Raw genomic sequence first — 15,334 nt, forward strand, 5'->3', positions numbered from 1 at the left:
AGATGCAAACAGAGGTTCTATCTCCATGGCAATAAAAGCAGTAAGCTTATGTCTTCATTGCTTAAAAAGCAGCAGGACAGGACGTTTATTAGGCAACTCAAAACTCTGGATGGCTCCTCAATTTTCGAGACCGCTGACATTGCCGAGGAGTTTAGATCCTTTTATGACAGCTTATATAATCTAAGCATAGCAGATAGTATGCAAGATCCAATAAAAGCTATAGAAAAAATTGGAGAGTTCCTGACTCCACTAATTTTACCTAAAATAACCCCGGAAGGCCAAACTTTGTTAACTGCTCCGGTTACCCATAAAGAAATTTTGGATACTCTTTCCACCATTCCAAATGGAAAGGCCCCAGGCCCGGATGGTCTCCCCATTATATATTATAAAAAGCTTATAAAATCATTCTTACCTCAATTGGTGACCTTGTTTAATTCCTATTTGAAAGGCCAGCTTCCCCCTAAGCAATCACTGGAGGCATATATTACGGTTCTCCCGAAGGAGGGTAAGGACCCCAACTTGTGCACCAGCTACAGACCAATCTCATTACTTAATGCGGACATAAAACTTTGGTCTAAAATACTAGCGGGTAGAATAAGCAACTTTTTACCCAAATTGATTCATGCGGATCAGGTGGGCTTTGTGAGGGGTAGGGAAGGGAAAGATAACTCCACTAGGGTCATACAGTCTATAATGTTTGCCAAAACCCGGCAGGTCCCCTTGGTACTCTTGTCAACGGATGCCGAGAAGGCTTTTGACAGAGTGTGCTGGAGATTCATGGAGCAAGTGTTGATTAAATTCGGCTTCCCTCCTCAATATATAACAGCAGTCCTCTCTCTCTACTCTCAACCGACTGCCAGGGTCAGGATAAATGGCACCCTATCAAAAAGTTTGGAGATTCACAATGGGACTAGGCAGGGATGCCCTCTGTCCCCATCCTTGTTCATTTTAGTTATAGAAACTTTGATACAAAGCATCAGACAAGAACAACGCATAGAGGGGTTGTCGGTGGGCCCGGGGACATTTAAAACGCTAGCTTTCGCAGATGATTTGCTTTTCCTCATATCCAACCCATCTCAGGCATTCCCGATCATCCTCCGAATTTTTCAACAGTTTGGCTCCCTTTCCAATTTTAAAATTAACCTAGCCAAATCTGAAGCGTTAAATATCACTCTCCCTCATTCCCAACTTTCCATTCTCCGTACACAGACTCCCTTCTCTTGGGCTAATGGCTCTATTAAATATTTAGGAATATTCATAACTAGGGACCCCATTAACTTATTTCAAAGTAATTTCATACCCTTATTGAAGAAAGTTACCAACCTGATGCATAAATATAACCTACCCACTTTATCCTGGTTGGGTCGCATCAACGTGTTTAAGGCATATATCATGCCTATCATTTGGTATGCCATGAATATGGTACCGATTCAGATACCCCTGACCTTTTTCGGGTCATTAAAGTCACTAATAGGAAAATTTATCTGGAAATCCAAACCGGCTAGGTTGCCTTATAGGCTTCTTACTTACCCAGTCTCCTCTGGTGGATTGGGAGTTCCAGACCCCCTATTATATTATAAAACAATCCACCTTGGCAGATGGTTAAAGGTGGTGTCTTGCGCTGAGGGTGGGGAGGGAACTTGTGTCGACCTGGCTTTACTGGGCCCGAGGGGTTTGCCTTATCTCTGGACTAGGGCTAAACCACCGGTTACTCTTAGACTGGACGAGATAACTTCTACCACATTACGTATAAAAAGATCGATGTTGGGGGAATTACTGGAGGATACTTTTCCTTCGACATTAACGCCGATTAGCTCAATACCGTATCTAGTGGATTTTGATTTTCAAGATCCTTATAATCTATGGTCTACCCTCCCTAGAGATACATTGAATAGCTTTTACGGTAATAAAATATTACAGGGAGGAGTTTGGCCATCAAATGCAATGAGTCAACCAACTAAATTTTCTTCAGTGCCAGCACATTCGACGTACGCTTCTGCAATTTAAGAAGAAATTCCCGACCAAATCAAACTGGTCCTGGTTAGATATCATGATCAAACTCCCGCTTCCACGGCTAAAAATCTTGTCTCGTATTTACTCACATCTGATCTCTCCGGGAGTACATTTTAAGCCCTCATTTATTTACTCCTGGGAAATGGAACTTAATACTACGTTCACAGAGAAACAAGTATCTAGAATGCTATCTAGTGCACGGGGATTCTCCAGGTGTGTTCTTTTGCAAGAAAATTCTTATAAAATATTGACCAGGTGGCATTGGACTCCCGCGAAGCTCTTTCAGATGGGTCTTGCTGATAATGATGCTTGTTGGAGATGCCTCAACTCTAGAGGACATCATACACACATATTCTGGGATTGTCCCAGATTGAGACATTTTTGGGACGGTGTTGAGCTAGTTCTCAAGAAATTGCAATTAATAAAGACTCAGGGCTACGGAGGTTCTTCTTTCGTGCCCATCAAAGGATTTCTTACCAAAAAAACATGGCCTACTCCCATTGATGCTGAGTGCTGCAAAACAACTGATAGCTGTACATTGGAAAGATGTCGCTCCCCCCACATTGGAGGAGTGGCATGTAGATAAATCAGATTTATCGTCTGGAGGAGCTGTCTAGCTGGGAGATCTTCAATCACAAATTTTATGTGTCGACCTGGGCCCCGTGGACTAGATATCTGGGGGATAATCCTCGAGGTGAGAGATCGGATAATACATGAGTCTTACTTAGACCTGATGGCCTTTATTTTGGGGTAGCTGGTTCCAAGGTTACTTATAGAACTGTCCACCTACTCTATTTTCATAATACACTCATTAACTGCTAGTGTCGATGCCGACGACTGCTTTGTGTTGATGTTATTGTTTGTTATTATGTATCCCTCTTTTCCCTTCCCTTCTTCTTCTTCCCACTCACTTTCCCCCCCCCCCTTTTATTTTCCCCCCTTATTTTTATCACCTTGGACCGACGTCTAAGCAATAATTTACCATCTGTATTTGTAAAATGGTGTTCTGTCTTATGGTGTGGTTTAAACCTGAAAATAAAGAATTAAAAAAAAAAAAAATTATGGAAGGAACTAAAGCTCAGAGTTCTTAGGAGGAGCCTACAGGACCTTCAGGATTTGAAGAGTGTGTGTAAGAATGGGCCAAAATCACACCTGAGCAATACCTGCAACTAGTTTCTCCATACAGGAGGCGTCTTAAAGTTTTCATCACCAAGAAAAGGCTTTTGTACGAAGTATTAAATACATTTCAGCAAATGTGTTCAATACTTTTTCCCTGTGTCATTTCTCATTATTACACATAACTTATTTTATGGACATCTGTGGTGATTTCTTTGCCTGTGTGGATTGGATGGGTTATTACCGACATCAATTAAGAATTTCATGTCAATACCAGATTTAGAATTCGATTTATTTAGAAAATTGGTGCTGTGTTCAGTACTTATTTTACACGCTGTGTATATCATATGTAATATATATACATACATACACAGACATGCATATATACACACTGAGTGGTCTGAGACCCATAAACCCAAGCATCATGTGTGTTGCCATTTTTTAGAATATCACACTGATCTCAAAAAAAATTTAAAAAATTGTTGTTTTTGATCTAAACTGCCTACTAGGTCCAGAAGACCCAAAATACCCTAAACGTGAGCCGATGTAACAATCAGTTGTGCAATTTTCAAGTTACTTAAAGTGATTGTCCAGGTTAAGAAAAAATATGTTAAATTGACAGGCCATAAACAGGAGGGTCTCTTTCTGGAAAAAAAAAAGTAGAACCTTTTCTGATCAAACACAACTTTTTTATTACCGTATCTCTTCACCATTTATGAAGATTTTGTCATTTTTAAACCACAAGATGATTTTGTGAGGCTTCAAAATGTAAACTCAGCGGCTCAATCGATGGAAGGAGTCAAAGTGCCGACCATTCTCATTAAGCATCGGCCTCACACCTGTGTATTCCAGATGATCTACTTCCACTTCTATAACTTTACATAATGTGTTTGAAGGAAAAGTTCCACTACATTACCCTCAGAACTAAAGGAAAGTAGTGAATATGATCACTTACCTGCGAGAGTAACATTGGCGCTCTCGGAAACTTACTCCCCCGCCACAGGAACGACTACAGTCTCCCCAGTCACTCCAGTTGTCCCAAAAGTCGCTCTGTCTTTTTTGCCTACTAGCCTGCGAAACATGGCAAGTTAGCCGCGAGGTACAACACACAGTATTTTAACCCCAATATCAGGGAATTATCTTACTTATGACATATAGAAGCGATGACAGCAAAGCACCCGATTATCCACCTCTGAGAACTATTTTTCTTTCTTTTTTTTTTATAAAAAAAATACATGTACTTTGGGCTAAAAACTATTTTTGGAATTTGGTTTCATTAAAGATTTTCACTATTTTAGGCTATTTTTTTCCCTGCACATTAAACTTTGATGTAGTTTAAGGTCATAAATTATCTGACAGCAGCAAAAAAATTAAAAGATATGAGATAGAAACTCAGAGTGAGCTCACTGAGGGATTCTCAGATAACTCATTCTGCAGCCAGCAATATATTGTCATTTATGGCTTCTGTGTTGCAATATTTTTTAATGAAACTCAGTTTTACCTCAAAAATACATGCATTCCAGAAAAAAAATAAATGTCCCCAAAGGTGGACAACCTCTGCAGTAAAAGCTGGCCACTTAATGCATAGTATTAAAGCGGCATGGACCCCAGTTCAATCAACCCACCATCAATCTGTGACCGTCTGCAACACAACATGGAGCTGGTAGGTGCTAATAATGTGGTTCTGCATGGAATGTTACATTAGGATAATGGTTTCTAACTTATGCTATACAGCCCCTTTATCTGCATTCATCTCCGGCATGAGCTGGAGGCAACAAATACGAGACCACCTGAAATCTAGGCTTCCCAGAATTAGAGCGTAGTTATCTACCAGATCTGCATTTGGCAAATCAGACAAGTCCTCGTATATGCCAAGCGTAGACAGTAACTAATGAGCATCTGCCAAACGTGCCCCCACAGATACGTATCCACAGATGAAACACTTGTGGGAACGTATACATATATTGCCCGCAGGGAAGATGAGCTCACTTTTTGGCCTAAAATGTAATTGCTAAGCAATTACTTGAGCTACTGAAATAACATAGGATTACACCGTGGGAAGTAAGTAGAAAGGGAAAAAAGAATTTCTATGCAAATGAGGCCAAAGACCTAAAGTAGACCTGATGCCTATGTCACTCCAGCTCTATCCACCGCTCAGTGCCGCCTACTCCTGGTTAAAGAGGATATCTGGGACCAGTGTTGGACTGGAGTGCCAAGGGTCCACCAGTAATAATGACTATGAGGGGCCCACTTTTTACCTTGCATACAAATATTACACTACCCTCGTTCACAAATTTACCTATATCTGTACATAATAAACTGGGTAGTTTGGTTACTGAATGATGAGATGCTGCTTTTTTCTGTAGAGAGTGAATCAAGTGAATTATGCCAAGTACTGCCCATACAGTGGGGTTAGGGGCCCAGATCTGCATAGGGGCCCACCGGCGGATTCCCCTGTTACCCTATGGGCCAGTCCGAGCCTGTCTGGGACTTTAAAATAAAAGGTATGTAGTTGCTGACAGAGACAACTACCTGTCTGTTGTACTCGGTGCCTTTCACTGACAGCCCTTGCCAGAGTGTCAGCAACTTCCCGTCAACAGAGCTGCAATTTCTCTTCCTCTTTACAGGGCGGGATTACTGGTGTCATGCTGATTGACAGCCGTCTCCACATAACTGGGGGAAGCCGACTGTCAATCAGCATGACACCAGTAGACCCGTCCTGTCAACAGGAAGAGAAACTGCTGCTCTGTTGACAGGAAGTAGCTGAATCTCCAGCAGGAGAGGTTAATGACCGGCGCCGGGTACAACAGACAGGTAGTGGCTTCTGCTAGCAACTGCATACCTTTTTTTAAGTCCTGGATATCCTCTTTAACTGACATCCTCTTTGGTGTGTGACTTCAGGCAAAGGAGCAGTCAGTCACACAGGAGGAGGCGCGCTGAGCGAGGAATAGAGCTGGTGTGACAGAGGCTTCAGATCTACCATAGCTCTTCAGCCTAATTTTCATATCAATTCAAATGATGATTTCTCAGTAATGGAGGAACGGACCAGTCATGTAAAGGAATTGGTAGACTTGTCTTTGCCAATGGTGGAATTCCCTTAGGGAAAAGGGAGAAAGAAATGGCACTTTCTGAGCATAGTGCATCTAAAAGGATTAAAACCCCAAAAATAGGGAAGTTGCTCACCTGATAGAGTTGTGCCTAGTAGGGCACAACTCTAAATGACATATGTACTAGATCCAATAGGTGCAGTCGACCTTGGTTGTGGGAAATTCCTTCAAGGGAGTTCTAGCAGTGTATCATGAGGGTGGAGAAACCAGGTGAAAGGCGCTCCCACGGTATCAAACAAAAATAATAACATGAATATAACAAAAATAAAATAAAATGCAATTTAAAAAAACACTGCACGTTTCGCCTGTATCCAGCCTTCCTCAGGTATTTAACATTTTATTTTTATTTTTTAGTATATTCCTGGTTTTATTCTTAGTTGCTACTGTGGGAGAGCCTTTGACCTGGTTTCTCCACCCTCATCATGAACTTATATTTGAAAGAGCTACATGTGTATATAGTTTGGGGTGTGAAATCCTGCTGGCAGATTCTCTTGAAAGGAAAACAAACCGCAGAAAATGGAGGTAAAAAATCTCCATTTCTTTGATCCCATCTTGTCTCATAATACAATTAAATCTGAGAAATATAAAGAGACGTCTTCTGTGTGTCTCAGGAGGTAAGTCAAGCACCCATTCTCACTGTAATACATGGGTGTTACTAGGGTCAGAAAAGATCAAGGACCCAAGCCCAGAGCCATAACCTTTGAAAGAATGAGGCTATGTGCACACGTAGTTTTTGGTGGTGCGGATTTTTCCGCGCGGATTTTGGAAAAAACGCAGGTCAAAAAGTCCTGTGGTTTAGGCTGCGGTTTCACACCTCTACAATGGAGAAGATGTGAAACTGCAGCGGATTCCGCACAATTGACATGCTGTGGATTGTAACCCGCAGAAAATCAGTGCGGAAAAATCCGCAGCATGTGCACAGAGTTTTTGGTTTTACCATTGGAAACAATGGTACTGTACATCGCAGCAGAAACTGCTGCGGACCCGCAGAGCCTGAAACGCTGTGGATCCGCAGCAGAATACGCACCGTGTGCACATAACCTCATAGTTAGACTACGTTCACACCTGCAGATGTACATTGTGTTTGTTCTGGTTTTAGAAAAACAATGCCTAAAATTAATTAGTTTCCTAATTAATACAAATGTATACCATGATTATTATGGGGTGCATCTGGGTTCCATTATGTGTCAGTTTTAGGATGGAAAATAAAATTTCTGCATGATGCTTTTCTACTTCCATTATAAATATGGAAATATAGTAGACCCCAGATGCCCCCCATAATAATCTATGGAGTCCTTTGGCTTCTATTTCTATCAGTTTTAGATTTTCATTTTGTTTTTACACTTCTAAAAACAAGAACAGACAAATAAAATGTCAGAATGTGGGTGTGAGTACCCCAAGGCCAGGTTGAGATGGCCTTATTTCACTTGTGGACCACAATGCCCAGCCTGATCACCGGTCTCCTAACCTGGACTCAACAGCTTTATAGGCATAACAGACAGAGTAAAAAAAAAAAAAATGAATATAAAGAAAACAAATGTGAGATTTTTTTTGGAGATCAGAGTAAGGCCGGGGTCACACTAGCGAGTGCAATGCGAGAAACTCGCGTAAGTCTCTCGCATCAATACTCGGGACCGGAGCGTTCAGCTGCATAGAAATACATGCAGCTGCCACACTCAGGTATCGAGTGCCAGCGGCAGTGCTGGGTATTGAGGCGACTCGCAAGTGTGACCCCGGCCTAACAGAAGTATCAGTTTTGGGCCATAAAGAAAACATATGTCATACTTACTGAATAAACAGGGTCCAGTACCAACGTAACGGTAAGCAGCAATAATGGGGTCTTCATTTTACCTATCAAATAAAATAGATGTAGGCAGAAAATTAAAAAATGTGCACAATTTTATGAAAGTTCATTGTTGAAAAGAAAAAGATTTATCCACACACAACCTGTAAAAAAACTTCTCGCAGTAACAGTAACAGGTCTTGCTATGGGAGAGACTTATCACTTATCTCTAGTATCACTGGGAGAACACGAGCAGGGTCGGCACTAGACTAGTCTCGTCCCTCCCTATGATCCCCAGCCAAATCTTCTAACAATGTTTTTTTCTGATACGCCAGAGATTATACCTACAAAGCCTTGCAAAAGTATTCACACACTCTCTTTGCTACCTCACAAATAGGAATTTCACTTTTGCTTTAGGCTATGTGCACACATAGCAGAAAACTTCTGCTTAAAAACCGGACTCCCTTCCCAGAAACAGCGCATTTTTTTATGCGTTTTTTTCCGCGCGGTTCCAGACCCATAGAAATGGCAAAAATGCAGAAAAATCCACAAAATTAATGAGCATGCTGCGTTTTTTACCGCAAAGCGTTTTTTTCACGGTAAAAAACGCATCAATATGCACAAAAAGTGCAAAATGCATAGAAATGAATGGGAAGCTTATTTTTAGCGTTTTTATAGCGGATTTATTGGCAAATCCGCTAAAAAAAGTTGTGTGTGCACACAACCTTAAGGTTTGCATTAGTTCATGTAAAGAACATGCCTGCTGTGAGCATTTAGTTTTCTTTCTATTGCGAAGCAAGCAACAAATGGGACAAAATACCTGAAAACTTCAGGTATAGCTTTCCACCCCCCTAAGGTCAGTACCAGGCTTGTAGAGCCTCCTTTTGCAGCTGCAAGTCAATTTGGATAAGTCTTTATGAGTTTTCCACATCTTGCGACTGGGATTTTTGCCCATTCCTCAAGGCAAAACTGCTTCAGCTCCTTCAGATTAGATGGTTTCCTGTGGTGAACAGCAATCTTCAGGTCTGACCACAGATTCTCAGTTGGATTAAGGTAAGGCCACTCCAAAACATTTACACGTTTTCCCTTAAACCATTCAAATGTTGCTGTAGCAGTAAATTTGGAGTGATTGTCTTGTTGGAAGGTGAACCTCCATCCTCGACTCAAATCACTGATAGAGAAACAGGTTTTGCTCAAGAATATCCCTGTATTTTGCACCATCCATCTTCCCCTCAACTTGGTCCATTTTTCTTGTCCCTGCAGACGAAAACCTCCTCACAGAATAAAGCTGCCACCACGTTTCACTGTGGGAATGGTGTTCTTGGGGTGATGAGCGGTGTTTGTTTGACACCAGACATAGCGTTTACCTTGGTGGCCCAAAAATTTGATTTTGATCTCATCTGACCACACAACTTTCCTCCATTCATTTAAGGAGTCTCCAACGTCTTTTGGCAAAATCAAACCGAGCCATACAATTTGTGGAAGGAAAGGCTTCTTTTCTGTCTACTCTTCCATAAAGGTAGTCTCTATGGAGTGTACGACTGATTGTGGTCGTATGGACAGATACTTCAGTCTCTGCTTGGGAACTCTGTAGTTCCTTCAGGGTTACCTTTAGTCTCTGTGCTGCCTCTCTGATTAATGCCCTCCTTGCCCCGGGCTGATAGTTTTGGTGGGAGGCCCTCTCTTGCCCAGTTTGTTGTGGCACCATGTTTTTTCCATGTGATGATAATGGATTTGACAATGCTCCTGGGATCATCAGAGATTGAGATAATTTTCTATAACTCAACCCTGACTTGTACTTCTCGACAACTTTGTACCTAACTTGTTTGGAGATCTCCTTGGTCTTCACGGTGTTGTTTGTTTTGTGGTGCCTCTTGTGTTGCAGCCTCTGTGACCTTTCAGAAAAGGTAACGTGTATATACTGACAGATACTTAGATTGCACTCAGTGTGGACTTCCTTCTCACTTCACCAACTTAGACTATTTAGTGTTGATGGATAACACACAAATCAAATTACAAAAATATTTAAACCCAGGTTGTAATGTAACAAAATAGGTTAGGTAAAAAGCCAAGGGGTGTGAATACTTTTGAAAGCTACTTTACATGCAGTTGTACAGCCAGGCTCTGATTCATGCAGCCTGTGGTTTGGGCAGCAAGAATTAGCAGACATGTTGCCTTTCAGCAACTTACGTTTGAATAGTTTAGTGATGTGTCACAATAATTGCATGATGGCTTCTGCTGAGCACAGATGCGCTGCAGCACTTGCGTCGTTCAGACTTTACTGTTACTAATTTCAAAAGTTCTGTAAAACTCTACACATGGCACAAAGATAATACTTTCCTGGTAGAATTATTACATAGAATAGACTATGATGGTAACAATTAGTGTTACATAAACCCTGTAATAATTTCTAACTTCAGACAAAAAAAAAAATAAGACAGCTCATACGAATCGGAGACAGATGTGGCTTGGGCTCCAGACGTCTGCAGCACGTGTTCCTCATGCATACATACAAGACTCAGACATCTTCATTGAGAACAATAATACATGCTGGTGAGTATTTAGTGGGTACGGAAAGTATTCAGGCCCCTTTAAATTTTTGGCTCTTTGATTCATTGCAGATAAATGGTAAATTCAAAACAGTTAATTTTTTCTCATTAATGTACACTCTGCACCCCATCTTGACTGAAAAAAAAAACAGAAATGTAGAAATTTTTGCAAATTTATTAAAAAAGAAAAACTGAAATATCACATGGTCATAAGTATTCAGACCCTTTGCTCAGAAACTCATATTTAAGTCACATGCTGTCCATTTCCTTGTGATCCTCCTTGAGATGGTTCTACGCCTTCATTGGAGTTCAGCTGTGTTTAAACTGATAGGACTTGATTTGTAAAGGCACACATCTGTCTATATAAGACCTCACAGCTCACAGTGCATGTCAGTCCAAATGAAAATCATGAACTTTTTTGAATTTACCAAATGGCTGAAACAAAGAGTGAAAAATGTAAAGGGATCTGAATACTTACATAACCACTGTATGTCCTAAACAGTTGGCACAGGTTCCTTACCTGTTCTTCCCAAATGTTTGCCTTTGGCTCTGTATTTGCGCCAACATGCAGACTGGCAGATCGTTTCATACCAAGCTTTGAGCAAAGACCCAGTCTTACAGGCCTGCCAGGTTCAGAAGCATTGCTTTTTTGGCTTGCGTCCGAACTATTTTGTCACACAGGAAAGAGTCTCCAACAAATACGTGTCCAGATGTTTTGTAAGACTGATCACTTGAGTCTAGGAATGGAAAACATGATGTTCAAACATCCGGTCCATGCAGCTCAATACACACAACACGAGAATCATTACATCAGAACTTATCGATTTATTTCACTATTTTTAGATGAAGGAAATGGGCTTTAGATTTTATATATGACCTATGCGTTACAGTGACAGGACTGAAAAATAGTGCAAATACCCCCCAGGGCTTCCACAGACCCCTTGTACTTCACACCAGGGGTCTACTACAACTCTCTTCAGCCTCGGTATTAACAAGGGGGCCTCAGCATACTTACGGGTTTTATACATTAGTAAGCTGTGCTAAATCAAAAAGGGTTCTGTATAGAAAACCAGACTTAAAAAAAAAACATTTAAAACACAAAAAGATACATAAAAAGTAAATAAATTATCCATCATTCGCCCCCTTTTATAATCCTATGCTGTCACGTTGAAATACAAACTAAGAACAGGTAAAGAAACCTTCTGTGTCTCTCTGGAACTCAGCCATGTCCTCCTTCTTCCTCCAATTGTCCGGTGTCTGGCCGTAAGATAACTGGCTGCAGCAGAATCCTCCACCCACTACCCTGTCCACAATAGGACAAAGAATCAAAAAGCCACATGCACTTGTCAAAGAAGACAGGGCTTCAACTACCAACTAAACCTGGAACTGATCAGCAGGAGATTAATCCCTTTGTTCTGTGCAGGATTTCTACAAGACTATTTTGGGAACTTACAGAAAATGCTGCAGACTAAAGGCCCCGTCACACATAAAAGATGCACCAGCGATCCCGACAATGATACGACATTGTCAGGATTGCTGGTGCATCGCTACATGCAGGGCCGGCCCGAGAGATTACGGCGCCCTAGGCAAAACTATTTTGTTGCGCCCCTACTATTCTTGGCAGTAGATGAAAACTTGGGATATAAATTTAGGAGCAAAATAAACCACAACAACAATGATTAATTAACTCTCTCCTAACTCTTTAATCTTCTGAGAAGTTGTATAGGACAAATATATACAAAGTAATCAATAAAAAACGACCATAGGTAATTAAAATTTTTGTTTCCTTGCCTTTTTTTTTTTAAAAGGATGACACTAAGTCACCAAGATTAATTTGTTTAGCAACTTCAGATTCTATCGAAATTGTTGCCAACCCAACCAACCTCTCTTGCGTCATATTTGCCCTTAAATATGTACACTTTTCTTTCCATCCCTAAAACTTTTTGCCTTTTGAAAAGATTTTTTATAATTTTTTCTATTTTTTCTCTGGCGCCCCCTTTGGATCGGCGCCCTAGGCGGCCGCCTAGTTCACCTATACGTTCGGGCCGGCCCTGGCTACATGATCGCTGGTGAGCTGCCAAACAGGCAGCTTCACCAGCGAACAGGACCAGCGAGGACGCTGGTATCTAAGGTAAATATAGGGTTACTAAGCGGCGCGCGTCACTTAGTTACCCGATGTGTACCTTAGAAACCTGCGTGCTCGCGCCGGGACCTGCCAGCATGCAGGTTTCTAAGGTACACATCGGGTAACTAAGTGACGCGTGCCGCTTAGTAACCCAATGTTTACCTTAGATACCAGCTCCCAGCGCCTGCTTAGAATGGGAGGAGACACAGATTAGATATTAGAAAAAACTTTTTGACAGTTAGAGTGATCAATGAGTGGAACAGGCTGCCACGAGAAGTGGTGAGTTCTCCTTCAATGGAAGTCTTCAAACAGAGGCTGGACAGACATCTAACTGGGATGATTTAGCGAATCCTGCTTTGAGCAGGGGGTTGGACCAGCCGGCCCAGGAGGTCCCTTCCAACTCTACCATTCTATGATTCTATGATTCTATGATTCTATGAGCGCTGGCCAGCTGGAGAGCAATGATGAAAAAATGGCCCAGAATGATGCTGCACGATCAGCGATACCCGGCGGGGGGGCTGGTCGCTGATCCCCGTCACACACAGCGATATTGCTGGCGAGATCGCTGTGGCGTCACAAAATTAGCGCTATCGCTAGAGAGGACATCTATATTTCTATATATCTATATTAAACAGTGAGGACATCTATATTTCTTTTATACAACATGATCAGACTGCTTTATAAATCGGACTGAGGTAGGATCACAATGCACGGACTGGCTAGCAGCTCTCCTGACCCGAGCATGACAGCTGCATAGAAATATATGAAGTTGTCATGCTCCGGTCAGGAGAGCTGCCAGCCAGTCCAATCTTTATCCGACTTTGTCTGACTGAGCCCATATATTTAATAATAATTTATTTCTGGGTTTAGCGTTCCCGGAAGCATTGTCTAGCACTGCTATTTAGACATCATTTGGGGTATTACTTGGGTGCACTATGATATTGTTATGTTGTCACTGAAGATGTCACATGAAAAATAATTTCTAGGAAAGCATTTTGCAATGGTCTAGTCATTTTTCCCCCGATGGAATATATTTACCCTAAAAAGTGCAGATAATAATAATTTGAGAATGGGTTAAAGTAAAATTTTTAAGTCGGCCAGGCCATAAAGAGTAATAAACGTAGAGATATCCTCCCCTGATATAGTGCTGTCTCTGCCTCTGTTCCGTTATCTGTTAGAATCCTCAGCTCTGTTTGCTGCAGCCAATCAGTGAGCTCAACGTCCGAGCGTCTTAAGCCATGTACACAGGCAAAGATGCTGAGCTCACTGATTGGCTGCAGCGCTGCCCAGAGTCCAGACTATAACAGACACCAGGAACAGCAGCAGAGACTGGCCACTGGATCCAGGGATGGTCAGAAAAGGACATTTTTCTTTTTTAAAACAATCTGTAGCTGGGGCACTGGGATTTTCCCATAACTTGCAAACCCCTTCAAACAAACTATCATGCATTCTGATTCAACAAGCGGGAAGGAAACCATATTTACAGTTTGGTTGGCAAATTTAAAAAGTGACCTTTAATTAGTAGTGATGAGCAAACATGCTTGGATGAAGTGTTATCTGAGTATGCTCAGGTGCCAATACAGTATTCAAGCACACTGAAGACACTATGTTCGAGTCCCCGCAGCTGCATGTCTCGCTGCTGTTAGACAGCTGCAAGACCTGAGATTTCCTTTTTGTTAGACAGTCCCTGCATGTGATATGGCTGTAGCAAACAGCCGCAAGACTTGCATCCGCGGGGACTCGAACATATTATTCGAGCACGACGACACACGGTTAGCACCCGAGCATGGTGGGATAACACCTTGCTTGCTTATCTCTATTACTTAGCAGACAAACTGTAGACATGGTAAAGATAGGCATAGCCCCAACTTGAAAGATGCTTATGGTTGTTCTTAAATGAGCAAAATTGCAAAGTGCTAGTGAAAACAATAAACTTTGTCATCTACTTCATATTAACAATCCTGTCTGTTCTTAGGGGATTTTTAATTCTATTGTTAACTGCTTATTGCCTAATTTATCGGCCACTGCTGTGGTATATCAGCGATGGCCGGTTTTCTAGGCAATTAGAGCAGCGATTACAAGTTCTTTCAAATAGATCTTGTAAGTGCTCCTCTGAAGCTGGCCGGATCGCCGAGTTGGCACTGTGCTCCTCAGAAGCTGCAAAGACAAAGCTACCTCTGCTTGAATAATTGTAGAGCACAACGTTTGCGAGAGCACAATAATGCCGCTGGTCCAAACTGTAATCAGGAGTGCACTGCTCACCAGACATCAAGAAACCTGAACAAAAAGAACAGAGCTTTCAGCCAAAGAACAAAGTATCTGTACTATAGATGCAAAAAGTATAAATTTATTGAAAATATAATTAAAAACAGAAGACAAACAACAATAATTACAGATGAGTATGTTCTAAGAGGATGCAAACAAAGCACCTGGTGCACAATCAAAGGCGGCACATATTGAGCACTCACATCCTGAAGGGCTGTCCTAAAAAATCAGATATGGCTTCCCAAGTGTATAAGTTAGTTGTAGGGGAACCACACTAATAGTACTCATTATACAAGAGGAATATTGCCACCAAAAAGAAGAGTATAATTGTCTAATGATGATAAAGTCATATCAAATTATATCTAGGCACATAACC

The 15,334-nt window shown here is 41.5% G+C and overlaps 1 protein-coding gene across 5 annotated transcripts in view; it reads right to left on the reverse strand.

Annotated features, from left to right (window-relative positions):
• PAPLN (papilin, proteoglycan like sulfated glycoprotein) overlaps window positions 1-15,334 on the reverse strand; it is a 123,175-nt gene that overhangs the window by 67,992 nt on the left and 39,849 nt on the right. For 4 of the 5 annotated variants that reach the window (XM_073552682.1, XM_073552684.1, XM_073552681.1 and 1 more), the window contains exons 2-4: window positions 11,089-11,305; window positions 8,026-8,087; window positions 4,085-4,200 (exon numbers count right to left, since the gene is read on the reverse strand). In XM_073552682.1, the coding sequence (XP_073408783.1) occupies window positions 4,085-4,200; window positions 8,026-8,082 (173 nt within the window). In that variant the 5' untranslated portion in view covers window positions 8,083-8,087; window positions 11,089-11,305. Of the gene's footprint in view, window positions 1-4,084; window positions 4,201-8,025; window positions 8,088-11,088; window positions 11,306-14,868; window positions 14,891-15,334 lie in introns of those variants that run through there. The other variant, XM_073552683.1, reaches the window with a different exon arrangement.

This window comes from Dendrobates tinctorius, unplaced genomic scaffold, assembly GCF_039654945.1.
Source record: "Dendrobates tinctorius isolate UK_male_01 unplaced genomic scaffold, ASM3965494v1 ptg000194l, whole genome shotgun sequence".
NCBI lineage: Eukaryota > Metazoa > Chordata > Amphibia > Anura > Dendrobatidae > Dendrobates > Dendrobates tinctorius.